The 26,148-nt window shown below is 47.8% G+C and overlaps 1 protein-coding gene across 1 annotated transcript; it reads right to left on the bottom strand.

Annotated features, from left to right (window-relative positions):
• Window positions 1-866: 866 nt before the first annotated feature.
• USP35 (ubiquitin specific peptidase 35) lies at window positions 867-24,204 on the bottom strand. Its single transcript, XM_032220138.1, has 11 exons — window positions 23,523-24,204; window positions 19,210-19,342; window positions 17,459-17,588; window positions 15,280-15,381; window positions 13,297-13,455; window positions 10,525-10,718; window positions 9,141-9,234; window positions 7,859-7,965; window positions 2,775-3,531; window positions 2,328-2,726; window positions 867-1,043 (listed from the first exon to the last, which is right to left on the bottom strand). Exons 1-11 carry the CDS (start codon window positions 24,202-24,204, stop codon window positions 867-869), a joined length of 2,934 nt encoding a protein of 977 aa, XP_032076029.1.
• Window positions 24,205-26,148: the final 1,944 nt, after the last annotated feature.

The following is a 26,148-nucleotide window of genomic DNA, read 5'->3' as shown; positions in this document are numbered from 1 at the left end:
GAGAATATGGAAAGGAAGAGAAGGGAAGGGAAGAGAGGGGAGAGGAGAGGAGAAAATATGGAAAGGAAGAGAAGAGAATATGGAAAGGAAGCGAAGGGAAGAGAAAAGAATGGAGGGGAGAAGAGAAGAGAATATGAAAAGAAAGAAAAGAGACGAGAAGAGAATATGGAAAGGAAGAGAAGAGAATAACAGTTGGAAGGGACCTTGGAGGTCTTCTAGTCCAACCCCCTGCTCAAGCAAGAGGCCCTATGCTATTCCAGACAAATGGTTGCCCAGTCTCTTCTCAAAAACCTCCAGTGATGGAGCAGAACTTCTGAAGGCAAGTCCTTCCACTGATTCATTGTTCTAATGGTCAGGAAATTTCTCCTTAGTTCCAGGTTGCTTCTCTCCTTGATTAGTTTCCATTGCTTCTTGTCCTGCCTTCAGGTGCTTTGGAGAACAGCATTTAGGTATTGTCCGTGCGTACATGCCTAGACACCTTCACAGCCCTCCATAAATCCCAGTTTGTCATGTGACCCTTGAGGAAATTAACCGCCCAGCCCTGAATTAAGGAGGTCGCAATGCACGTGTGCTCACTTGTCCTTCAGTGAGGACACGTCATCAAGATGGCGACTTAGTAGGCCTCAAAAAAATGGAAGCTGTGGCAACTTCTTCCTCCTACTTCCAGGAAGTGCACTTTTAATGACAGGTTGAGGACGCCCGGGTCACAGTTGCTCCAGAATACATTTTCCATAGTTTCGAGGAAGAATAAACAAGGATTATTGTCTCCCTCCAATCCTGGTTAGACTTCCAAGGCCACAAACTCAAGGTGAAGGAATCCCATATCTGATGGTTGAAGGATTAACCATCTGCTTTGGGTAGCAGGGCTAAAAGACCAGCCCGTGAAAGGACCCCGATCCACCTCCACCGGGATCATGGCCGCAACCCCCTGAAGCTCCTTCATCATCGTCATGGTCATCTCTGTCAAGATCTTTCCACCAAACGGAAGATTTAGGCAAAGCTGAAATGTAAGCCTTTCTATTTCTGGCTTGCTTTTCTTGTTCCTGTGGATGAAAAAAAACAAAATACACCAAGATAAAAATCACACACATACATACATATAAACATGCACACACAAACAAAAACACAGGTCAAGCAAGCACATAAATCTCGAGTTAATGAAACGGTGGGGAGGGGACTAACAGGGACGAAGGCTTCCACCACAAATCCGCAAAGCCCTTATCCGCGGAGACATAAGCACGAAGACTAATTCGCGCCGTTCTAAGCGCTAAGGAAAAACGCGACCCTACCGCGATGACATAATCGCGGAGGGCAAATTCGCGCATTCCCAAGCACTCAGTACCCTAAACCTAACCCTAAACCTAACCCTAACCCTAACCCTAACCCTAACCCTAAACCTAACCCTAACCCTAACCCTAAACCTAACCCTAACCCTAACCCTAACCCTAACCCTAAACCTAACCCTAAACCTAATCCTAAACCTAATCCTAACCCTTACCTTAATTGAAGTCGGCTTTCTGCCGCGGCGCCGTTTTAAAGCGCCCTTTTGTTGCCGCGCTGTTGTCGCGGCGGTGATGATGCGCGGTGATGACGTCGCGGCTTTAGCGCCGCGATTTTATCACCACGATTTTGATGAGCGCGGTTTTGTCGTGCCACGGGGACGAAGTCCCAACGGTGCTTTTTCAGGAGGCAACTGGGCTTTCAGAGGTTTTTTTCTCTTTTGAAGATGTTTTGCTTCTCATCCAAGAAGCTTCTTCAGCTCTGACAGGATAGTGTCAAGATAGCGGGGAATGGAAGCTGAAGAAGCTTCTTGGATGAGAAGTGAAACGTCCTCAAAAGAAAAAACCAGAAAGTCCAGTTGCCTCCTGAAAAAAGCACCTTTGGGACAACCCTGACCTGGATGACGGAGAATCTCTACAGACTTTTAGCTATAGAATTTGGGATGAAGACATTTCGAATGTGTGGGAGTAGGAATGGATTTCCAGAGGAAAAAGTGCAGACTACAGGAACCATTTCACCACTCAGGTGACCCTGAGGACACAGGTAAAGCTCCAGGTAGCCTCAATGACCCTCTAAAAGGATGCAAATGACCAGCTGTCTGCAAGGAATGTAAATCCTTCCATTCCCCACTATCCTGTCAAAGTTGAAGAAGCTTCTTGGATGAGAAGTGAAACATCTTCAAAAGAAAAAGAAACAAGAAAGGCCAGTTGCTTCCAGAAAAAGCACCTTCGGGACAACAAGACCTGGAGGACGGAGAATCCCTACAGACTTTTAACTGGGAGGGAGGGAGAAACCCCAAAAGAAATGATGGTGGGAAGCCATGTTACCTGCAAGAATAAGATGTTATCTTTGGCGATGGTGTCCATCAAGTTTTTATCCGGAGAATGTAAGTTTCCGTTTGTCCAGCTGGGCTCCGGACCGGCTCCGTGCGAGGCCTGCCTTGCTCTCTGTCGGTAGAATAGCAGATAAGCCGTGTCTTTCGGCAGGAAGGAGGTGACGTTGCTCACAGATTCAAATGACGAGAAGAAGACCCTGGTGTCGTTAAAGATGTACCACTGGATCTCGACATCCGTAGACTTTGCCATGTTCCAAGCGTTGTCCTTAAAAAGGCTCTCCGTGGCCGCATCCTTGCATTCCCTGGCATAGCAGTAGTAATGGCCGCTTTCTGAGGACACCCCAGAATGGACTACCACGCTACAGAGATCGTACACCACCGAAGCAAAGTCCTTGCAGGACGAAGTCCACCCTGACGTCCTCGCTTGGTCAGAAGGCACCAGGACGGGCAGCTTCAGCATCAATGGAACCGAGACGTTGTCAAGGATCTTCTTCCTTTTCATCGTTCCTAGGTCGAAGGAGAACCTCAACAGGGTGAGGATGAGGTAGTGAGGTCCCTCCGTCAGCTCGGTCAGCTTCTCGGCATCTTGAAGGGAGGCACAGTTCTCACAGTGGTACCTGTTCTCGGCGGTGAGCATCTCAGGTGATAAGAAATAATTTATCAAATCTGGAACGGATCTGGAGGCCCGACAACCAGAAGCTTCCTTGTGTAAAGCCAGGTCAGATTCTTTGAGGGGTTTCACATCAACGACGTCTCTTTCAGGCGCCAAGGGGAGAGAGGTCTCTTCAAAGTTTGAGCCGACTACTTCCTTCAGTGCATGCTTAGAAGGATTCTCCTCAGGGGCCCTCAAGATCCCTGACCTAGCTGGCAAATCCTTTAGCTTGCTTTGAGTCTGGATCCTTGACTGAGAGATCTCAGGAGCGGTTTCTTCTCCAGACCCAATTAACGCACTGCTGATAAGTCCAACCTGGTGGTCCTCCGCAGGGGGAAATGCCAAGGAGAGATCTGTGAAGGCTTCTTCTCTGGAGGAGACCTGTAGGCACTTCAGACAACGGATCTTGGTTTTAATTTTGCCGCCGAACATTTCTTCCACCAGGGTTTTGCTGGCGGACGGATGTCTGTCCACAGGAGACACCAAGGAACATGCCTTCAGCTTCTGACAGATCCTTCTACCCGTTCTCTCTTCCTCATGAAGACTTTGGGGGAGAAAAAGAGATACTAAGAGATAGAAACAGCACACTTACCATATTTTTCGGGGTATAAGACGCACCGAGATTTTGAAGAAGTAATTTTAAAAAAAAAAGTTTTTGCACTCTGCAGATCTCCCAAACCCTCTGCATGCCTCATGTTTTGTGGAAAACGGGGCATGCAGAGAGTTTGAGATATCTGCAGTGTGCTCCTGGGGGTTGGGGGGGACAAAAACGAGCAAAAAATGGCCCGTTTCTTTCCAGAAAAAGGGCATGCATAGCCTTTAGGGGCTTGTAGAGGGCTCCTGGGGGTTGGGGGGACAAAAACGAGCAAAAAATGGCCCATTTTTTGCTCGTTTTGCCCTTCCCAGCTCTCAGGAGCACTTTGCAGTCCTCCCAAACCCTCTGCACATCCATTTTTGTGAAGGAGGTGAGGTTTTCGGAGGCCAAAAATGCTGTATTCGGTGTATAAGACACACCCAGATTTTCACCCTTGGCGGGGGGAAGGTGCATCTTATACTCCAAAAAAATACGGTACCTTGCATCCAAAATGGGCCATGTGGAGACTCCTGGGAGGGGTGAGTCGTGGTGGGCGAGCCAGGGGTGGGATTTGGAGGTTCTCCAAATTGGCCATAATGTTAGCTACAGCTTCTCCCAAACCCGGGCGAACCCTTAGCAGCACACCCCTGCTTATGACCAGAGATAGGCTGCAGCCAGTTCGGACAGGTTCAGGTGAACTCGTAGTGGTGACCTGCGGGTGCGCCCCCGCCCACCTGCCCCAGCTCTATGTCGTCCTATTTAGCCACATTTTCAAAGCCGTGTGCATGCGTGCAAGCCATGTGCCGCAAATAAAGCGAATGCGTGGAAGGCCGTGTGTATGTTTATGAAGTGAGCGTGCACACGGGGCGAATTGGTGGTAAACCCCTGTGAAACACGCCTCTGGATAGAAGCTCTCCTTTTAAAGCCAGAAGAAAGGATTTTAAAAAAAAACACGACCCCGAATGAAGGCTCATAAAAAGGGAGTTTAAGAATGGGAAGAAACAAAAATTCGGGCCGGGAAATCTAACACTTTGTTCTTAGCAGAATCCCAATGCAAGCAGTTCTCCCTGAAGACCAATCCAGTATGACAGAGTTGGAAGGGAAGAGAAGAGAGGATAGAAGAGAGGAGAGGAGAGGAGCGGGACGGGAGGGGAGGGGAGGAGAGGAGAGGAGAGGAGAGGAGAGGAAAAGAGAATATGGAAAGGAAGAAAAGGGAAGGGAAGGGAAGAGAGGGAAGGGAAGGGGAGAGGAGAAAATATGGAAAGGAAGAGAAGGAAAGAGAAAAGAATGGAGGGGAGAAGAGAATATGGAAAGAAAGAAAAGAGACGAGAAGAGAAGAGTATATGGAAAGGAAGAGAAGAGAATAACAGAGTTGGAAGGGACCTTGGAGGGAAGGGAAAAGAGGAGGAGGAGAGAAGAGAATATGGAAAGGAAGAGAAGAGAATATGGAAAAGAAAAGAAGGGAAGGGAAAAGAGGAGGAGAAGAGAATATGGAAAGGAAGAGAAGAGAAGGGAAAAGAGGAGAAGAGGAGAAGAGAATATGGAAAGGAAGAGAGGGAGGAGAGGAGAAAATATGGAAAGGAAGAGAAGGGAAGAGAAAAGAAGGGAGGGGAGAAGAGAATATGGAAAGAAAGAAAAGAGACGAGAAGAGAAGAGAATATGGAAAGGAAGAAAAGAGAATATGGAAAGGAAGAGAAGGGAAGGGAAGAGAAGGAGGAGAGGAGAAGAGAATATGGAAAGGAAGAGAAGAGAATATGGAAAGGAAGAAAAGAGAATATGGAAAGTAAGATAAGGGAAGGGAAAAGAGGAGGAGAGGAGAAGAGAATATGGAAAGGAAGAGAATATGGAAAGGAAGAGAAGGGAAGGGAAGAGAGGGAGGAGAGGAGAAGAGAATATGGAAAGGAAGAGAAGGGAAGAGAAAAGAAGGGAGGGGAGAAGAGAAGAGAATATGGAAAGAAAGAAAAGAGACGAGAAGAGAATATGGAAAGGAAGAGAAGAGAATAACAGAGTTGGAAGGGTACCTTGGAGGTCTTCTAGTCCAACCCCCTGCTCAAGCAGGAAACCCTACACCATTTCAGACAAATGGTTCTCTGCCCTCTCCTTAAAAACTTCCACTGTGAACCCAGATCTAAATCTCTCCTGAATTTGGAAGCCAGCATGATTAATTAATCAACTGCTGCTTTGAATTATTCACATTTATAACGGCTGGTTTGAATTATTTATGTTTATAATGATTCCCCTAGTCTTTAAATTCATTACAGGCTGCCAACTCTCCAGTTTTCTCGACAAAGAAATTTCACCTCAGCCTGGGACAGCGTAAAGCCATTGTTTCCCCAATCGTGGGAAACTTTAAGGTATGTGAATACAAGGAAGGTATGTTAACCTGGTTAAACAAATATTATGGTCATTATTATCAATAATATTGCTGTGTTTCCCCAAAAATAAGACAGGGTCCTATTTTCTTTTGACCCCCTAAATAAGCACTTGACCTTATTTTTGGGGAGGTCTTATTATTTTTGAGGTGCAGAGGTGGCGAGCATGGTCACCATATGGCTGCTGCTATGTTGCAGTATTTTGGGGGAGGGCTTATTTTCAGGGGAGGGCTTATTTTCAGGGGAGGGCTTATTTTCAGGGGAGGGCTTATTTTCAGGGGAGGGCTTATTTTTGGGGGAGGGCTTATTTTAGCGCATGCACTCAAAAGCCCTCTTGGGCTTATTATCGGGGAGGTCTTATTTTCAGGGAAATGGTATTATAATTGATATTAATGCAATGAAGAATGTTGTCGGATTATTATTTCCTAAAATGATTTGTACCCAGACAACACAATTGAAATCGAAGTTCAATTGAAATTGGAATTTTTGTGTGATAAAAAAAAAAAATAATAAAAACTTATCACAAACAAAAAAACAACGAAAAAGATGTGTGAGCTTCAACTCCTAGTATTCCTCAGCCTGCCATGCTGGAGAGTTGGCGGCTATGATAAATTTATAATTTACAATTTCTTCTTTCTGTACAAAGCAATTTCACCTCAGCCTTGGACAGCTTAAACCAGGGGGCTCCAACCTTGGCCACCGTAAGCCTGAAGGATTTCAACTCCCAGAATTCCCCAGCCAGCCAGCTGGCTGAGGAATTCTGGGAGTTGAAGTTCTCCGTGACCCGACAAATGCGCGCTCGACTAAAGCACGCCGACGAAACCACGGCGACAAAACCGCGACATCATCAGCACGCCCACAACAGCGCGCCGACAGAAGCACGATTTAAGTTAAGGTAAGGATTAGGTTCAGGGTTAGGTTTAGGTTTAGGTTTAGGTTTAGGTTTAGGTTTAGGGTTAGGGTTAGGTTTAGTGTTAGGTTTAGGGTTAGGGTTAGGGTTAGGTTTAGGGTTAGGGTTAGGTTTAGTGTTAGGTTTAGGGTTAGGTTTAGGGTTAGGTTTAGGGTTAGGGTTAGGTTTAGGGTTAGGTTAAGGGTTAGGGTTAGGTTAGGTTTAGGGTTAGGTTAAGGGTTAGGGCTAGGTTTAGGGTTAGGTTTAGGGTTAGGTTTAGGGTTAGGTTTAGGGTAGGTTAGGGTTAGTTTAGGGTTAGGTTAGGGCTGGTTAAGGGTTAGGGCTAGGGCTAGGGTTAGGTGGCTAGGGTTAGGTTAGGTTCGGTTAGGTTAGGTTTAGGGTTAGGTTTAGGGTTAGGTTAAGGTTAGGGTTAAGTTTAGGGTTAGGTTTAGGGTTAGGGTTAGGGTTAGGTTAGGTTTAGGGTTAGGTTTAGTGTTAGGTTTAGGGTTAGGTTTAGGGTTAGGTTTAGGGTTAGGTTTAGTGTTAGGATTAGGTTTAGGGTTAGGTTCAGGGTTAGGTTCAGGGTTAGGTTCAGGATTAGGTTTAGGGCTAGGTTCAGGGTTAGGTTCAGGGTTAGGTTCAGGGTTAGGTTCAGGGTTAGGTTTAGGGTTAGGTTTACAGCGCGCTTCTGTCGGCGCGTTGTTGTCGGCGCGCTTCTGCGCTCATTTGTCGGCACGATTTAGAACTCGCGGTTTTGTCGCCACGGTTTCGTCGGGCGCGCTTTAGTCGAGCGTGCATTTGTCGGGGAACCGAATTTCTCCAAGCTTAAAGTTGCCAAGGTTGGAGACCCCTAGCTTAAACCACTGTTTCTCAATGGTGGCCCCTTTAAGATGAGTGGACTTCAATTCCCAGAATTCTAGCTGGCTGGGGAGTTCTGGGAGTTGAAGTCCACTCCTCTTAAAGTGGTCAAGGCTGAAAAACGTTGGCTTAAGTAATCCAAATCCCATTTTCTCAAATCATCCACAGTCTACTTTACCGATCGAGCAGGTACTTCAGATATTCAGAGCAATCCTGTTGGGCTCCGCGGGTGAACCAGGGAGGCCACGAAGCCAAAAAGAAGTTTTCGGGAGAAATCGCAGGCCTCTTAGGGAGGTATCCGAGAGGGGGAAAAAACAGAAAATTTAAAAAAAAAACATTGAAAGTGTTTTGGTAGCTGCAGGCTGCCCTATTTTCATTAAAGGGGATTCTGGGATTGATTTTTTTTTCTTTTTTGCCTGCTCAATGTATACATTAGTTTATTTTTAATTTTGTAAGTTGGGGTAGCGGTTAAGGCGCCATTCTCGAAGCAAGGAGATGGTGAATTCTAGTGCCACCTTAGGCATGAAAGCCACTTGGGTGACTTTGGGCTGATCACCAGGAGACTGTGAGTTCTAGTGCCGCCTTAGCCATGAAAGCCAGCTGGGTGACTTGGGGCTGATTATTACGAGACTGTGAGTTCTAGTGCCACCTTAGCCATGAAGTCTAGTTGGGTGACTGGCCAAATGCCAGGAGACTGTGAGTTCTAGTGCCACCTTAGCCATGAAAGCTAGCTGGGTGACTTTTGGCTGACCACTAGGAGACTGTGAGTTCTAGTGCTGCCTTAGGCACAAAAACCAGCTGGGTGACTTTGGGCCAATCACCAGGAGATGGTGAGTTCTAGTCCCGCCTTAGGCATGAAAATTGACTGCGTGACTTTGGGCCAATCACCAGGAGATGGTGAGTTCTAGCCCCGCCTTAGGCATGAAAATTGACTGCGTGAGTTCGGGCCAATCACCAGGTGATGGTGAGTTCTAGTCCCGCCTTAGGCATGAATATTGACTGCGTTACTTTGGGCCAATCACCAGGTGATGGTGAGTTCTAGTCCCGCCTTAGGCATGAAAATTGACTGCGTGACTTTGGACCAATCACCAGCAGATGGTGAGTTCTAGTCCCGCCTTAGGCATGAAAATTGACTGCGTGACTTTGGGCCAATCACCAGGAGATGGTGAGTTCTAGTCCCGCCTTAGGCATGAAAATTGACTGCGTGAGTTCGGGCCAATCACCAGGTGATGGTGAGTTCTAGTCCCGCCTTAGGCATGAAAATTGACTGCGTGACTTTGGACCAATCACCAGCAGATGGTGAGTTCTAATCCTGCCTCAGACATGCTGACTGGGGAATTCTGGGACTTAAAGTTTGAGTAGCACATCTCAAATCCCTCTCGCATCATTAAGATAAACATTGAGCTAACGATTCCCCCAGAAGGAACACCCTATAATTAAGAAAACGTTCCATTAAGTACCTGGCTGTGTTCTAAAAAAGCAAAGAGCCATTGTAGTTTTGCCATCAGCGGCTGGGAGGTGTTCTCGGCTAAATTCAGCACCGTCCGCCTGAAACTGTAAAGGGGGGGGGGGAAATTCTCCTTAAACTTAAAAAGGGAAGAGTGTCACAAAATCCCAGCATCAGTTAATCCATTTACTGAAGCACAGATCCGAGATGAATGCAACCCGTAGTAGCCACATAATCCCCCTTTCTTTAAAGACTCCTTAGAACTATGAAAATATAAATAATTGGTCGGCTATGGATAGAGCATTATATGACCCCCCGCCAGTGGTGGGTTTCAAAAAATTTTGTGGGAACCTCTTCTGTAGGTGTGGCCTGCTTTCCGGGTCCACTGGTGGAACCTCTTCTAACCAGTTCGGTAGATTTGACGAACCGGTTCTACCGAATAGGTGCGAACTGGTAGGAACCCACCTATGGACCCCCCCACAATCTTTGATCAGCCTCCGGGTGGCCTTAGCTAAAATACAAGCTGTATTAAACAGAGGGGATTTTGCCCCAGAATAATTACACATAGTTCTTCTGTTGTGGCCTGCCAGCGGAGCTGGGGGCAGAATTTGACATTGAGGAGGTTGGGGAGGAAGATGGGCCAGTCGTGGAGTCTGGGGAAGGCTCTGATGAGGGCTCTGTGTCGGAGGCAGAGAGGGGGCCAGGGCCATCTGACAGTTATCAGCTGCCTTCAGAGTCAGACATCAGTGAGGCAGAAGAACAGCTGGAGCCTGTTCCCAGTGTGCGCACGGGCAGAGAAGGCAACAGCTAAGGAACAAGGGCTGACTTGGGAGTAAAAGACCCTCTCAAAGGGAATAAAAAGCATAGGCTTTCCAAGCAGAGGGAAGACCTGCGGGAGGGCAAGGCCTGGAGGCTCAGTGGGCTGAGATGGTCAGCCAGTTCTAGGCCATGATGCTCTCCCACTGGAACGAGGCCCTCCAGGTCTTCGCCACCAGCGGGTCTTCCCTCCAGCCTTTGCTCAAAGACCCCCACCAGGAGGCGGAAGCAGACCCCAAGTCAGAATTTCTGCCCCCCTCCGACCCGTCCAAAAAGACCCCGAAGGGGGAGACTCTCTGCACCAACACAAGCGTTCATTGATCTGTCCCAGGGGCCGTAGTTTGAGGACCCCTGATTTAGTGCAATGTAAAAAAAAATGCAAATATCTTTTGTCTGACCACCAAAATTTTCTGGCGGACCCCCAGTTAGTGACCACAGGTTTAGACAGATGGCGAGAGAGAGAGAGAGAGAGAGAGAGAGAGAGAGAGAGAGAGAGAGAGAGAGAGACCACGTCCGTAAAACCCCTAAATAGAACCACAGGAAGCCGAGAGGCAGGAGCAGGAGGGGGGGGGGCTGCCTACTCTGAGGCCATGAAGAGAGCTTGCAGGATGCTGTTCATGTAGCAAGTATTCCCCAGGTTAATTAACCCGATCTTCCCGGTTTCCGATTTGGAGGCCAAGCGAGGATAGAGGTTGGCCAACTCGTTTTTCTGGGAGGTCCAAGCATTCTGCCCCAGCAGGTGCTTTATGCGGTCTTCGTTAGGGATTGGGAGCGCCTTCCGAGAAGAGAATCGGGGAGAAAGAGAGGGGGAAGGAGAGGGTGGGGGGGAGGAAGGGAGAAAGAGGGAAAGGCAGAGGATGGGGAAAAGAGGGAGAGGGGGAGAAGATGGGGAGAGAGAGAAAGGGAGAGGGACAGAGAAAGAAGGAGAGAGGGTTGGGAGGGAGGGAGAGGGAGGAAAGGAGAGAGAAGGAATGAGAGAAACAGGGAGGGGGGAGAGGAAGGGGAGGGGATATGGGGAGAGAGAGAGAGTAAGGGAAAGAGGGGGAGAGGGAGATGGGGAAAAGATGAGGAGAGAGAAAGGGAGAAGGACAGAGAAATAAGAAAGGGGAGAGGGGGTGGGGGAGGGGTAGGCAGAGGGTGGGGGAAAGGGAGAGAGAGGGGGGAAGGCAGAGGATGGGGAAAAGAGGGAGAGGGGGAGAAGATGGGGAGAGAGAGAAAGGGTGAGGGACAGAGAAAGAAGGAGAGAGGGTGGGGAGGAGGGAGAGGGAGGAAAGGAGAGAGAAGGAATGGGAGAAACAGGAGAGAGAAAAGGGAGAGGATGTGGGGAGAGAGAGGGGGGGAGAGAGTAAGGGAAAGAGGGGGAGAGGGAGATGGGGAAAAGATGAGGAGAGAGAAGGGAGAAGGACAGAGAAATAAAAAAGGGGAGAGGGGGAGGGTGGGAGAGGGGGGTGGGAGAGGGGTAGGCAGAGGGCGGACGGAAAGGAAGAGAGAGAGAGAAAGAGGGAAAGGCAGAGGATGGGGAAAAAGGGAGAGGGGGAGAAGATGGGGAGAGAGAGAAAGGGAGAGGGACAGAGAAAGAAGGAGAGAGGGTGGGGAGGGAGGGAGAGGGAGGAAAGGAGAGAGAAGGAATGGGAGAAACAGGGAGAGAGAAAAGGGAGAGGATGTGGGGAGAGAGAGAGGGGGAGAGAGTAAGGGAAAGAGGGGGAGAGGGAGATGGGGAAAAGATGAGGAGAGAGAAAGGGAGAAGGACAGAGAAATAAAAAAGGGGAGAGGGGGAGGGTGGGAGAGGGGGTGGGAGAGGGGTAGGCAGAGGGCGGGCGGAAAGGAAGAGAGAGAGAGAAAGAGGGAAAGGCAGAGGATGGGGAAAAGAGGGAGAGGGGGAGAAGATGGGGAGAGAGAGAAAGGGAGAGGGACAGAGAAAGAAGGAGAGAGGGTGGGGAGGGAAGGAGAGGGAGGAAAGGAGAGAGAAGGAATGGGAGAAACAGGGAGAGAGAAAAGGGAAAGGATGTGGGGAGGGAGAGAGAGGGAGAGAGTAAAGGAAAGAGGGGGAGAGGGAAATGGGGAAAAGATGAGGAGAGAGAGAAAGGGAGAGGGACAAAGAAAGAAGGGGAGAGGGGGAGGGTGGGAGAGGGAGAGGCAGAGGGTGGGGGGAAAGAGAGAGGAAGAGAGAAAAAGGGAAAGGCAGAGGATTGGGGAAAAGGGAGTGGGGGAGAAGATGGGGAGAGAGAGAAAGGGAGAGGGACAGAGAAAGAAGGAGAGAGGATGGGGAGGGAGGGAGGGAGAGGGAGGAGAGAGAAGGAGTGGGAGAAACAGGGAGAGGGAGGGAGAAAAGGGAGAGGATGTGGGGAGTGGGATAGAGAAAGAAGAGAGAGGAAGAGGGGGTGGGAGAGGGAGGGAGACGGGTAGGGGTAGGCAGAGGGAGGGGGAGAAAGAGGGAGAAAAGGAGAGGGAGAGAGAAAGAGGGAGAGAATTAGCAGACTATCGTTCTCTATGGACATTTCTTCGAAGGGATCTTCACATGGGCATTATGTTGACAAACATTGTAAACCTGCGTTGGCCGTCAGTGGGCCCTTGTTAGTCCAGACAAGAAGCATAACCACAAACACTGGGGACCCAGTCTGGTCTAGTGGTGAAGGCACCCAGGCTAGAAACCAGGAGATGGTGAGTTCTAGTCCCACTTTAGGCATGAAAGCTGGCTGGGTGACTTTAGGCCAAAACACCGGGAGACAGTGAGTTTTACTACCGCCTTAGGCAGGAGAGCCATCTAAGTGACTTTAGGCATTTTCCCTCCGCCCAGGTAGCCCACCTCACAGGCTTGTTGTTGCGAGGAAAAGAGGAGGAGGAAGGAGTATTAGATATGCTCACCGCCTTGAGTTATTTGTAAAAAATAAAAGACGGGATGCAAATAAATAAATACAATTTTAAAATAACCATCTTAACAAACCTATCCCAAGTCCAAGAAATTGGCTTTGATTCTAATCCAGGCCAACCTTTTTCTAAAATTTAAGACTTCATTGCTAACGGCAAAAATTTGTCGATTTCAATTCTCCATGTTTTACCGTGTTTCCCCCAAAATAAGACAGGGTCTTATTTTCTTTTGACCCCCAAAATAAGCACCTGCCCTTATTTTCGGGGAGGTCTTATTATTTTTAAGGTGCAGGAGGCGGAGAGCGGGGTCACCTCAAGGCTGCTTCTGTGTTGCAGTATTTGGGGGGGGGGGCTTATTTTAGCACATGTGCTCAACAGCCCGATTGGGCTTATTATCCGGGGAGCTTTTATTTTAGGGTATTTCTTCTCTCGAACGGTGGCACCCGAAATGCAAAAATAATTTTTAAAAAAGGGACCAGACTTACTTTTATCGCTTCCACCAGAGGCTCGTAGAGATCTGGGAATCCGGAGAAACAGAAGAACATGCAGTAGATCAGTTCGGCCAGCTGATTCAAACAGTGTGACGCCGAATTGGAGTTCTCCTTCTGGAGGGCAGCGATCACTCTGGGAATATGGGGCAGGAGCTGTGAAGAGAGGGAATAAAGCATCGGGGAGGCCATTGAAGGATGGAATTTGCATCCGAGGAAAAACGTGAGCCTGAAAAAAACAAATATAGGATCCGAGGCTGTCAATGCAATAAATATCGTTTATCTGATCTGGGTCGGTCAACGGGACCAGAGATTTTGTCTTCCCAATTCCTGGACTCTCGTGCTGGAGCCAGTGGTAGGATTCAAATAATTTAACAACTGGTTCTCTGCCCTAATGACCAGCTGGGTAGGCGTGGCTCAGTGGTCATGTGACTGCGTGGGCGGGTCTAAGTCAACATCACTCACGTCGATGGGCGCTTCGACTTAGCAATGTAAGTTACAATGTAATAAGGGTTAACCGCAGAGGCAGTTTCTATAAGCAGGGCAATAAAAATTGTCGGACGAGCAGGTACAAAAACAGCCAGGGAAGTGATTGATCCCTGAGGATGGGCTCTAGCCAGGGATGGGATTCAGATGGTTCGGACAAGTTCGGCCGAACCGAGTGCTAATTTTGCATCCAGTTCACCGGTTGTTGCAAGGACCCACTGTCCCCGCCCACCTCGCCCCTCCCATCCCAGGAGTCTCCACACGGCCTGTTCATCATGCCAGTTAAGTAATGGGCCCGTGTAGAGGCTCCGGAAGAGCAAAATATGGGCCTGCCGGAAGTTCCGGAAGTCTGGAAACAGGTCTGTTTCCGGCTTCCGGAGGGCCTCTGGAGACCAGGGGAAGCGGTTTTCGCCCTCCCAGAGGCTCGAGGAAACCTCCAGAGCCTGGGGAGGGTGAAAAACGGTTTCTGAAGGGCCTCCAGAGCCTGGGGGAGGCTGTTTTTGCCCTCCTGGAGGCTTGAGGAAAACCAAAGATAAGACGTCTTTCTAATTCCTAAAGGATGGGCTCCAGCCAGTGGTGGGATTCAGCCAGTTCGCACCTATTCGAAAGAAGCGGTTGTTAACTTTCTAAGCAGTTTGGAGAACCGGTTATTAGAAGAAATCTCCTTTTGGTTTTTTTCCCCCACTTTACAAGGCTAATCCTGTAAGGAAGGCAGGAAGGAAACATTCTGGTGTTGTTTCTAGCCTCATCTTTATTGACCTGCTTTCAGAAACTGCCTCTCCTGTTAACCCTGATTACATTGTAACGCACCCTTCGACGTGAGTGATGTTAAGTTGGCCACACCCACCCTGTCACATGACCACCGAGCCCTGCCTACCCAGCTGGACATTAGGGCAGAGAACCGGTTGTTAAATTATTTGAATTCCACCACTGGCTTTAGCACGAGAGTCCAGGAATTGGGAAGACAAAACTTCTGATCCACCCAGCAACTGGGCAGAGAATTGGTTGCTAAAATTTTTCAATCCCACCCCAGGCTCTAGCCTAAGTCCGATAGCTTGGAAGACAAAACCTCTGGTCCTGGTGACCGACCCAGATTGGATCCTGCAACATTATACAATACAATAGCAGAGTTGGAAGGGACCTTGGAGGTCTTCTAGTCCAACCCCCTGCCTAGGCAGGAAACCCCACACCGTTTCAGACAAATGGCTATCCAACATCTTCTTAAAGACTTGCAGTGTTGGGGCATTCACAACTTCTGGAGGCAAGTTGTTTCCACTAATTAATTGTTCTAACTGTCAGAGAATTTCTCCTTAACTCTAAGTTGCTTCTCTCCTTGATTAGTTTCCACCCATTGCTTCTTGTTCTACCCTCAGGTGCCTTGGAAAATTATCTTGGGACAGCCATATTCGCCTTCATTTGCAATAAATATCCTTATGCATTCGCCAACAGTTGGAGGCTCAAAACAGTACGGGATTAATCGGAACAGGGATTTACCAGGTGAAATGCTTCGTGAGAGTGCTGGAAACTCAGCAACATGTATCGCAGAATGGAGAGAGCCCCCTCTCTCAGAATAGGGTAGAGTAGCTTGGAAAAAACCTACAGGAACACAGCAAAAATAAAGATTAAGGGTGGTTGATTAGCAGAATCAGGATAAAGACAATTCTTACAGCCCTTTTTCTATAGCCCGGTAAAAGATGCTTAGAAAGACTTGGACTGGGTGTCTGGAGAATATAAATCACCAGGGGATGGTGAGTTCTAGTCCTGCCTTTCCCATGAAAGCCAGCTGGGGGATTTTGGACCAATCACCAGGAGACGGTGAATTCTAGTTCCACCATAGGCAGGAAAAACCAACTCAGTGATTTTAGGCCCACCACAAGGAGACTGTGAATTCTAGTTCTACCTTAGGCATGAGAGCTAGCTGGGTGACTTTGGGCCAATCGCCAGGGGATGGTGAGTTCTAGTCCTGCCTCTGCCATGAAAGCCAGCTGGGGGATTTGGGACCAATCACCAGGAGACGGTGAATTCTAGTTCCACCATAGGCAGGAAAACCAACTCAGTGATTTTAGGCCCACCACATGGAGACTGTGAATTCTAGTTCTACCTTAGGCATGAGAGCTAGCTGGGTGACTTTGGGCCAATCGCCAGGGGATGGTGAGTTCTAGTCCTGCCTCTGCCATGAAAGCCAGCTGGGGGATTTTGGACCAATCACCAGGAGATGGTGAATTCTAGTTCCACCATAGGCAGGAAAACCAACTCAGTGATTTTAGGCCCATCACAAGGAGACTGTGAATTCTAGTTCTACCTTAGGCATGAGAGCAAGCTGGGTGACTTGGGGCCAATCGCCAGGGGATGGTGAGTTCTAGTCCTGCCTCTGCCATGAAAGCCAGCTGGGGGATTTTGGACCAATGACCAGGTGATGGTGAACTCTAGTTCCACCAAAGGCAGGAAACCCTTACCCTTGAGCCAGTTCCTCTCTCTCTCTCAACCCAACTCACCTCACAGGCTTGTTGTTATTGTGGGGGAAAAGAGAAGAGGGAGGAATATTAGGCTCACTACCTTGAGTTATTGATAAAAATGATAAAAGGCAGAATACAACTATGTACCGTGTTTCCCCGAAAATAAAACCCTGCCTTTTTTTTCCTTGCCACCAAAAAAAAGCAGTTCTGAAGTCTGAGGAAGGCTCGGATGAGGGCTCTGTGTCGGAGGCAGAGAGGGGGCCAGGGCTGTCCGACAGTTATCAGCTGCCCTCAGAGTCAGACATCAGTGGGGCAGAAGAACAGCTGGAGCCTGTTCCCAGTGCACGCATGTGCAGAGGTGCCAGATGAAGGGAACAGTTAAGGAACAAGGGCTGACTCAGGACTAAAGGCACAGGTGGACAGTGAATGGCCCCTCCTATAGGGAATAAAGAGGAGCGAAAGGGGAGTGGAGTTTGCAGGCGTTCAATTCATGAAGGTGAAGATCTGTTCCTGACTCCTTGCCAAGTAACTGGTGCTACAGCGTGGTGTTTAGAAGATATTGGCCTGGCAGCTCTCCAAGCCTGATAAAGGTCTGTGGTTGTGAAATCTCATGAAAGACTGTTAGCAATAGCAATAGCAGACTTATATACCGCTTCATAAGGCTTTCAGCCCTCTCTAAGCGGTTTACAGAGTCAGCATATTGCCCCCAACAACAATCCGGGTCTTCATTTTACCCACCTCGGAAGGATGGAAGGCTGAGTCAACCCTGAGCCGGTGAGATTTGAACCGCTGAACTGCAGATAACAGTCAATAGCAATAGCAGTTAGACTTATATACCGCTTCATAAGGCTTTCAACCCTCTCTAAGCGGTTTACAGAGTCAGCATATTGCCCCCAACAACAATCCGGGTCCTCAATTTACCCACCTCGGAAGGATGGAAGGCTGAGTCAACCCTGAGCCGGTGAGATTTGAACCGCTGAGCTGCAGAACTAGCAGTCAGCTGAAGTGGCTGCAGTACTGCACCCTAAACACTGCGCCACCTTGGCCCTCGGCCGGGACTTTGCTGGAGAGGAATTTCCTTTAACCTAAATAAAAGGGGTTTTATCGGGACGAGGAGTCGGCTTCATGATCTTGGGAAGCCTCGGTCACAACACAGCCAGGACAGTGGCGTAAGGTTATTTTCTGCAAGCAGATCCCACATGAAGGAGCAAACCAACCCGTTCAATTTTGGAAAGCGTGACTTCCATCAAGATGCTGAATTTCTTCACCGCCGCCAGATTCTTCAGCAAGGCTATGATCCATTTGTCCAAGCTGTTCCCCAGGGGCCACGAGACCCATTCGATCATCCTGGAGCGAGAAAGACGGAGAGATAGAGAGTCTGGGATTAGAGGGATGAGTGCAGGCAGATTCAGAAATGGAGCCGTTTCCAAGATCCCGGAAAACGGTGGGAAGTGAGAAGACTTCCTATATAACTGTTATGTGATCTGGAGGAGGAGGAAGAGATCAAGAGGAGGAAGAGGAGGAGGAGGGGGGAAGGAAGGAGGAAGAGGAGAAAAAGGAGCAGGAGGAGGAAGAAGAGAAGAGCAAGAGGAGGAGGAGAGGAAGGGAAGGGAGGAGGGGGAGGAGGAAGAAGAGGAGGGAAGAGGAGAGGGAGAAGGAAAAGAAGAGGAGGAGGAAGCAGAGGAGGAAAGGAAGAAAGGAGGAGGAGGAAGGGAGACAGAATATAAGGAAAAGGAGGAGGAGGAGGAGAGAAGGAGAGTAGGAAGAAGTGGAGGAAGAGAAGGAGTGGAAGGAAGGAGAAAAAGGAGATGGAAGGGAGAAAGGGGGAGAAGAAAAAAGGAGGAAGAAGAGGAGGAGGAGGAGGAAGAGGGGGAGGAAGATAAGGAAAAGAAGGAGGAGGGGAGAAGGACAGTAGGAAGAATTGGAGGAAGAGAAGGAGTAGAAGGGAGAAAAAAGAGGTGGAGGAGGAGAGGAGGGGAGGAGAAAAGAGGAAGGAGGAAGAGCAGGAGGAAGAGAAAGAAGGGAAGGGAGGAGGAGGAAAGGAGGAGGAGAAAGGGAGGAGGAAGATAAGGAAAAGAAGGAGGAAGAGGAGGAGGAAGAGGAGGGGAAGGAGGAATGGAAGAGGAAGATAAGGAAAAGGAGGAGGAGGGGGAGAAGAAAAAGAAGGAAAAGGAAGAGGACGGAAGAAGAGAAGGAGGAAGAGGACGAGGAAGAGGAGAAGAAAGGGGAGGAGGAGGAAGGGAGGAGGAAGATAAGGAAAAGGAGGAGGAGGAGGGGAGGATAGTAGGAAGAAGTGGAGGAAGAGAAGTAGAAGGAAGGAGAAAAAAGGAGAGGGAGGAAGGGAGAAAGGAGAGAAGAAGAAAAAGGAGGAAGAGAAGATTTAAAAAAAACAGCATTTTTTCTTTAAGGATAGGAAGAAAAAGTTAAAGGATGCTTGTTTCAGGAATAAACTGTCTAAATTTGAGTATTTCTGCTTGGCACCATAGAAAAACTGTAATACAACGGACTTTATTCATGTGACCAAAATGTAGCTATGTTTTGAAAATCAAAATGTAAATATATTTTGAAAATCTCCATCTATTTTGGAAGACACATACCCCATCAGGCATCTAACCCACAAAATGGATAAACAAACCTCTCGCCCATCCCGTTTTTTTAGCACGGGAGGTGGGAGGGATCTTATAGTAAAAAAAACCCAAATTCCCCACGGCTGAGAATTTCATAGACTCATAGGATCATAGCGATGGAAGGGACCTTGGAGGTCTTCTAGTCCAACCCCTGCTCAAGCGGGAAACAAATGGTTCTCCTAAGGTTTCCTGCCTGAGCATGGGGTTGGACTAGAAGACCTTGAAGGCGCCTTCCAACTCTGATATTCTATTATTCTGAGTCTGAAAGCTTGGGAAACGAAACTTCTGGTCCCGGTGACTGACTCAAGATGGATCACTAGTGACTTTCTATTTTTATTTACCTTCCAATCGCAGTCAACATCTGAAGGTCGGTGATGCTGTCATCATTGGTAAGGTTTCTTAGGATGCCGTCCATCAACTCTAGAGGAACGTACTGGACCACACTGGCTAAGGCAATAGAGGGATCGTGATCGTCTGCAGAAAAAAAATTTTTAGCGGGGGCAGCAAACCATTTTAACATCTATAAACTGTGCAAAAGAGACAATTGCTTGTTATTCTATATAATAGATTAAGGGAATTGCAATGAATATTGAACAGCGAGGATTACCATTTACAGACAATTAAGGGTAGTCTAATCCAAGATATGGAAAAATGGAGAGGGAACATGAAATATATTTACAGTGGGAAATTATTGAGATTTAAAGACAGAATCACAAATTGGGGGCATGTAAGCAGAGGTGGGTTCCTACCAGTTCGCACCTATTCGGTAGAACCGATTCGTCAAATCTACCAAACTGGTTAGAAGAGGTTCCACCAGTGGACCCGGAAAGCAGGCCACACCTACAGAAGAGGTTCCAAAAATTTTTGAAACCCACCACTGGTCCTTGGATATGATTATTCTACACTATCATGCTCCTATTTATAAAACTCAGGGCCTCTGTGAAAGGTAAGGATGACGACTGCGTTTGTGGTGCAATCAGAACATTGCGTGTGTTGAAGTTGTTTTAACGCAAACCAAAGATGCCTTTAAAAAAACAAGTTTACATCATATTCTTATGCATGCCAGTGCTGTGTGTGAGATAATTTAAGGTGGTTCTGATAAGTGTCGTTGGCATCTTCATATCCGGTCACATGGGTGGCAAGCCACTCCCATCCGGTCACATGGGTGGCAAGCCACTCCCACAAAGGAGGCCACACCCACAGAGTAGGTTCGAACAATTTTTGAAACCCACCACTGCATGTAAGGATGTATAATTATATAAAGATAATGATGAGAATAGCTGGGAATTGTAACCAGGTCTATATTAGGCTTGGGGTGTGTGTGTTAAAAGCACAATATATACTATATGACTATATATTATACTTTCTTGTTCTATTTTTTTTTTTAAAAAAGGAGGAGAATACATGTCCAAATTAAATATGTATATTGAAAAAGAATTATAAATACCATCAACACAAAATGGAGCTTGCTCAGAGGTTGAAATACACCAAGTAAATGAGATGAAGAGTGGGAAGTAGAGGAGAGAGGTAAGGGAAGAAGCGAGGGATAGGAGAGAGGGCAGGGAGAGGGAATAGGAGGAGAGAAAGAAGGAGTGGAAAGGGGAGAGACAAGAAGGAGATAAGAAGGGGAAGTAGAGGAGAGAGGCAAGGGAAGAAGAGAGGGGTAGGAGAGAGGGCAGGGGGGAAAGGGGGAGAGAAAGGAGGAGTGAAAAAGGGAGAGAGGAGAAGGAGAGGGGAAGGGGAAGTAGAGAAGAGAAGGATGACAGAGGGAAGAAAGGACGTAGGGAGGAGGAGGAGAGAGGGAGAAGAAAGTGATGGATAAGGTACAAATATGGTGTATGGAGAGCAGAAGAGCCAATAATTGGTTTTTGGGAGTTGATGGTAAGATGAATTGATGTAAACATTTAACAATACAATACGATGTTGGCTATAGTAATAGTATATAGGTGATTATATGTTATGAAAATGAAAAAAATAAAAAAACTTTATTTAAAAAAAGAGAGAGAGAATCGACCAGCCTAACTGTCAGCTTCTGCTTTGCTGTTGCTTCAGCTGCCATGAAATGGGAAGGGGGGGGCTGGTATTTGGGAGGGGTTAATTGCTGTGCTGGAGGAATGTTCTAGGATGTACCAGACGTTGGGATTGCGCATGCGTGTGTGTTTCCCGCCTGCATCAACGGGCTCGACATTCCATCATCGGCCTATCTTTTTGAAGTTATCTCACACCTGACACTTGAAGGATTTATGATTGGACTGGAGCTATTATCCTAAGGGGGGGGGAACGGACTATTCTATATATCAATTGCTTTCGCGCCTGATTAAGCAGACTTTGCTTCGCTACTGCTCGCTTACCATTTATAATTAGTAAAAGTACTATTGATTTCCAACCCATGGAGTCTCTTAGTCTTTCTTTCCTAATTATGTACTGGAGTGGAGCTGACACTAACAGAGAACAAAAAAAAGACTCCAGTATCTCTCCACTAGCAATTGGCACCCAGATCAGTATAGATTAACTCCAAGGTTAATTTCAGACCAACAATCAAGTAAGCAAAATATACTCCAATCAAGTAAACAGCCAAAGAGACATCAGTAAACAGCCCAAGCAAAGAATCTCTTAAGACACACACACACACCCCAGCCACACTGACAGGCCAGACACCGGAATATATAAACTGACAGCAAACAGCACTCCTTAGTAGCACTGATGATGTTACCTAGTTGGGTCATGAAATATTTGCAAGAAAACAAGCAAGCTCAGAGACCACCAAGGACTTCACAGTTGTTGCTGTCCTCCTCCTCCTCCTCCTCCTCCTCCTCCTCCTCCTCCTCCTCCTCCTCCTCCTCCCTTTCTCCTTGTCCACAAACATCATCTCTTTCTAGACTGATGACGTTACCTACATTGGCCATGAAACGTTCGCAAGAAGACAATCAAGCTCCTAGAACACCAAGGAGCCCATAGTCATTGTCCTCCTCCTCCTCCTCCTCCTCCTCCTCCTCCTCCTCCTCCTCCTCCTCCTCCCCTTTCTCCTTGTCCACAAACATCATCTCTTTCTAGACTGATGATGTTACCTACATTGGTCATGAAACGTTCGTAAGAAGACAATCAAGCTCATAGAACACCAAGGAGCCCATAGTCATTGTCCTCCTCCTCCTCCTCCTCCTCCTCTTCCTCCTCCCTTTCTCCTTGTCCACAAACATCATCTCTTTCTAGACTGATGATGTTACCTACATTGGCCATGAAATGTTCGCAAGAGACAGTCAAGCTCATAGAACACCAAGGAGCCCATAGTCATTGTCTTCCTCCTCCTCCTCCTCCTCCTCCTCTTCCTCCTCCTCCTCCTCCTCCTCCTCCTCCTCCTCCTCCCCTTTCTCCTTGTCCACAAACATCATCTCTTTCTAGACTGATGATGTTACCTACGTTGGTCATGAAACATTCGCAAGAAGACAATCAAGCTCCTAGAACACAAGGAGCCCATAGTCATTGTTCTCCTCCTCCTCCTCCTCCTCCTCCTCCTCCTCCTCCTCCTCCTCCTCCTCCTTCCCTTCCTCCTCCTTCTGCCCCTCCTTGTGACAAAGCCCACTCACTTCTACTACTTATGTTATTACCTAGTTAGATAATAAAACAACTGCAAGAAAACAAACAAGCTCAGACATTACCAAGAACCCACAGTGGGGAAAAACGGTCCTATGAGCAAACCGGAGGTCTCTTCCTGAACTTTCGGTTAGCCTGTAGGGACGGTTTTTCGCCCTTCAAGGCTTCAAGGATGAAAAACGGCCTCAAAAGACGGCCAAAGTCAGCTGGCCATCACACACATGTGCGCTGGCCAGCTGATAGGGCAGCGCCTCGCGTGCCCTAGCAGGTTCCACCACAAAACCACGGTCGACTAAAGCGCGCTCGACGAAACCGCGTATCTGACGTCATCACAGCGCGACGAAAAAAGCACGCTGTGAGCGCTAAAGCTAAAATTAACCCCTAAACCTAAACCTAACCCCCTGAAACCTAACCCTAAACCTAACCCTTAACTTAACCCTAAACCTAACCCTTAACCTAACCCTAAACCTAACCCTAAACCTAACCCTTAACCTAACGCTAAACCTAACGCTAACCCTTAACCTAACCCTAAACCTAACCCTAACCCTAACCCTAACGCTTAACCTAACCCTAAACCTAAACCTAACCCTTAACCTAACCCTAACCCTAACCCTAACCCTTAACCTAACCCTAACCCTAACCCTAACCCTAACCCTAACCCTTAACCTAACCCTAACCCTTAACCTAACCCTTAACCTAACCCTAAACCTAACCCTAACGCTTAACCTAACCCTAAACCTAAACCTAACCCTTAATCTAACCCTAACCCTAACCCTAAACCTAACCCTTACCTTAACGTGAATCGGCTTGCTTTCAAAGCGCTTTTTAAAGCGCCCTTTTTTCTCCGCGGTCGCTGTTGTCGCGCTGCTGATGACGTCAGCGACGCCCTTTAATCGGGCGCGCTTTAGTGGACCGCGGTTTTGTCGTGCCACACCCTAGCAAATAGCTCCAGGCGCCACCTGTGGCACGGGTGCCAATAGGTTCGCCATCCCGGGGCTATACGGTGTGTATATGTACCATGACAATAAGGTATCCTATCCAAAGACAGCCAACCCATCCCTACCGATGGTTGAAATGATGGCGAAGAGCTCCTTCAGGGAGGGAAGGATGGAGGCCACCTGAGTCTTCCAGATCTTCTGCAGCAAAAGGCTGACTTGGATCACCTGGTCCAAGAACTCAATAATGGCCTCTTCCCTGCCCGAGGTGGTGTGGAACTGCCCGACGCATCGGACAAGCTGCTGGCAGAAGAGGACCTGGCGTTTGCCGGTGGGGACGCAGAGAGGGTACTGGATTAAGAGCTTGCTGATCTTCACACATTGCTTCAGGCCCGGCCGCTCGCAGATCTTCCGCAGGACTTCGGTCCTCAGTAGGCTGAAGACGTCGTTGGCCGACGGGCCGTCCATCACGAAGGGCAGTCCCAGGTGTATGTAGTCAAACACGTAGAGACTCCTCTTCCCCAGAGGTCCATAGCCTTCCTGGAGAAGACTTAAGAGGAACTGGGCATTGAAGAATTCCTCGAAGGCCTCTTGGTGGTAAAGCCCACAGACTTCCAGGATCTCCTTGCCAACGGACCTCTTGAATTTGGTGTCCCCCAAGAGGAAGAGCTTGGTGGAAAGCTCCAGCATTGACCAACACTGTTCGGTGTCCATGGTCCTCTTCAGAGCCTCGATGATGCGCCTCACCAGGCCTTGCTTCATGTGATCGGGGTAGGAAGAGGCCAGGATCGCTTCCAGGATTTTATCCATCTTGGCTTCTTGGAAGTCCTCAAAGAAGATCAGGCATCTTCAGGCCACTAGGAACCCCTTCCTCCCTGGAATGGAGACGTTGGGTTACATACCATAATTATAATGACGGTAAAGATTCCCTTCGAACATACCGCATATTTTTTGGGGACTATAAGATGCACTTTTTTGTCTCCCAAAAGGAAGTGGAAATGTCTGTGCGTCTTATAAACCAAATATTGCAGACGCCTTGCCCACCTGCCGGCCATTTTTTGCCCTTCACATACTCCTTTTTCGGCCCGTTTTGGAAGGTTTTTTTTTTACCCGTTTTGAGGCTTTTTGGAGAGCCATTTTTGAGGCTTTTCTTGGCCCATTTTTGAGGCTTTTTTCAGCCAGTTTTTCAAAGAAAAAATGGGCTAAAAAGAAAACTCAAAAACTGGCTGAAAAAAGCCTCAAAACTAGGCCAAGAAAAGCCAAAACGGGCCAATGGCCAGTTACAGGCTGGTCTAGGGAAGAGAAGGACCAGCGGAGACAGGATAGCAGTCTTGCAATATCTGAGGGGCTGCCCCAGAGAGGAGGGGGTCAAGCTATTTTCCAAAGCACCCAAAAGCCAGACAAGGAATAATGGATGGAAACTGACCAAGGAGAGATTCAACCTGGAAATAAGGAGAAATTTCCTGACAGTGAGAACAATCAACCAAAGGAACAGAAGTTGCCTTTGGAAGTTGTGGGAACTTCATCCCTGGAGGCTTTCAAGAAGTGACTGGACTGCCCTCTGTCAGAAATGGTATCAGGTCTCCTGCTTGGGCAGGGGGTTGGACTAGATGACCTACAAGGCCCCTTCCAACTCTGTTAATCTATATTCAATAGAATAGTAGTTGCCTTCGGAAGTTGTGGGAGCTTCCTCCCTGGAGGCTTTCGAGAAGAGATTGGACTGCCATGTGTCAGAAATGGTGCTGGGGGGGGAGGGGGCTGGGGTTGGACTAGATGACCTATAAGGTTCCTTCCAACTCTGTTAATCAGTTAAATTTAGTACCGCTGCAGAGAAAAGCCACCTAGAACTAAGGAGAAATTTCCTGACAGCGAGAACAATTAACCAGTGGAACAGCTTGCCACTAAAAGTTGTGGGTGTTCTAACCCTGGAGGTTTTTAAGAAGAGATTGGACAGCCACTTGTCTAAAATGTCTATAGGGTCTCCTGTTTGATCAGAGGGTTGGACTAGAAGACCTCCCGGGTCCCTTCCAACTCTGTTATTCTGTTATTCTGAGGTATTTTTGGAAGTCGTCCCCACACATTTTATTTATTTATTTATCTATCTATCTATCTATCTATCTATCTATCTATCTATCTATCTATCTATCTATCTATCTATCTATTTATCTATTTATCTATTTATCTATTTATCTATTTATCTATTTATCTATTTATCTATTTATTAGACATATACCGCTTCATAGGGCTTTCAGCCCTCTCTAAGCGGTTTACAGATTTTTAGCAAATTGAGTCAGCAACTTGCCCCCACAGTCTGGGTCCTCATTTCACCCACCTCGGAAGGATGGAAGGCTGAGTCAACCTTTGAGCCGGTGAGATTTGAACTGCTGAACTGCAGATAACAGTCAGCTGAAGTGGCCTGCAGTACTGCACCCTAACCACTGCGCCACCTCGGCTCAGTGCTTTTGAAGCATATCATCTTTTGTTTTTCGTGCAGAAACCAGGGACTCACCTGTAGCTGATTACAATCCAGTCAAAAGCAAAATATTTCCAAATGGAGATACCTTTTCTCTCTCTCTTTCGCTTAGATATTCTGTGTTTTCTCTGGGAACAGGCAATATTTTTTCCCCCTGCGTCTCCTTTCACCTCCTTGAAGGCTTGGGGCCCGGGCCATAAAAATAGCAGCAAGAAGATTCCGCTGACCTCAATTATCTTTCATTCCTGTTCTATCAACCCCCAAAATTGCATCACTGTCTT

The sequence above is a fragment of the Thamnophis elegans genome, chromosome 6 (assembly GCF_009769535.1).
Source record: "Thamnophis elegans isolate rThaEle1 chromosome 6, rThaEle1.pri, whole genome shotgun sequence".
Taxonomy (NCBI): Eukaryota; Metazoa; Chordata; class Lepidosauria; order Squamata; family Colubridae; genus Thamnophis; species Thamnophis elegans.
The sequence above is the reverse complement of the archived record's forward strand: the minus strand, read 5'-3'. Positions and strand labels throughout refer to the sequence as shown.

What these genes read in the sequence shown, in the direction of transcription:
- USP35 (XM_032220138.1), bottom strand. Translation starts at nt 24,204, where the DNA reads ATGGATAAAATCCTGGAAGCGATCCTGGCCTCTTCCTACCCCGATCAC. An exon ending in CTCACGAAGCATTTCACCTG is followed by an intron (nt 13,456 to 15,279) that starts GTAAATCCCTGT and finishes CTCTCTTCACAG; the next exon opens with CTCCTGCCCCATATTCCCAG. An exon ending in CTTTTTTAGAACACAGCCAG is followed by an intron (nt 7,966 to 9,140) that starts GTACTTAATGGA and finishes TACCTCCCTAAG; the next exon opens with AGGCCTGCGATTTCTCCCGA.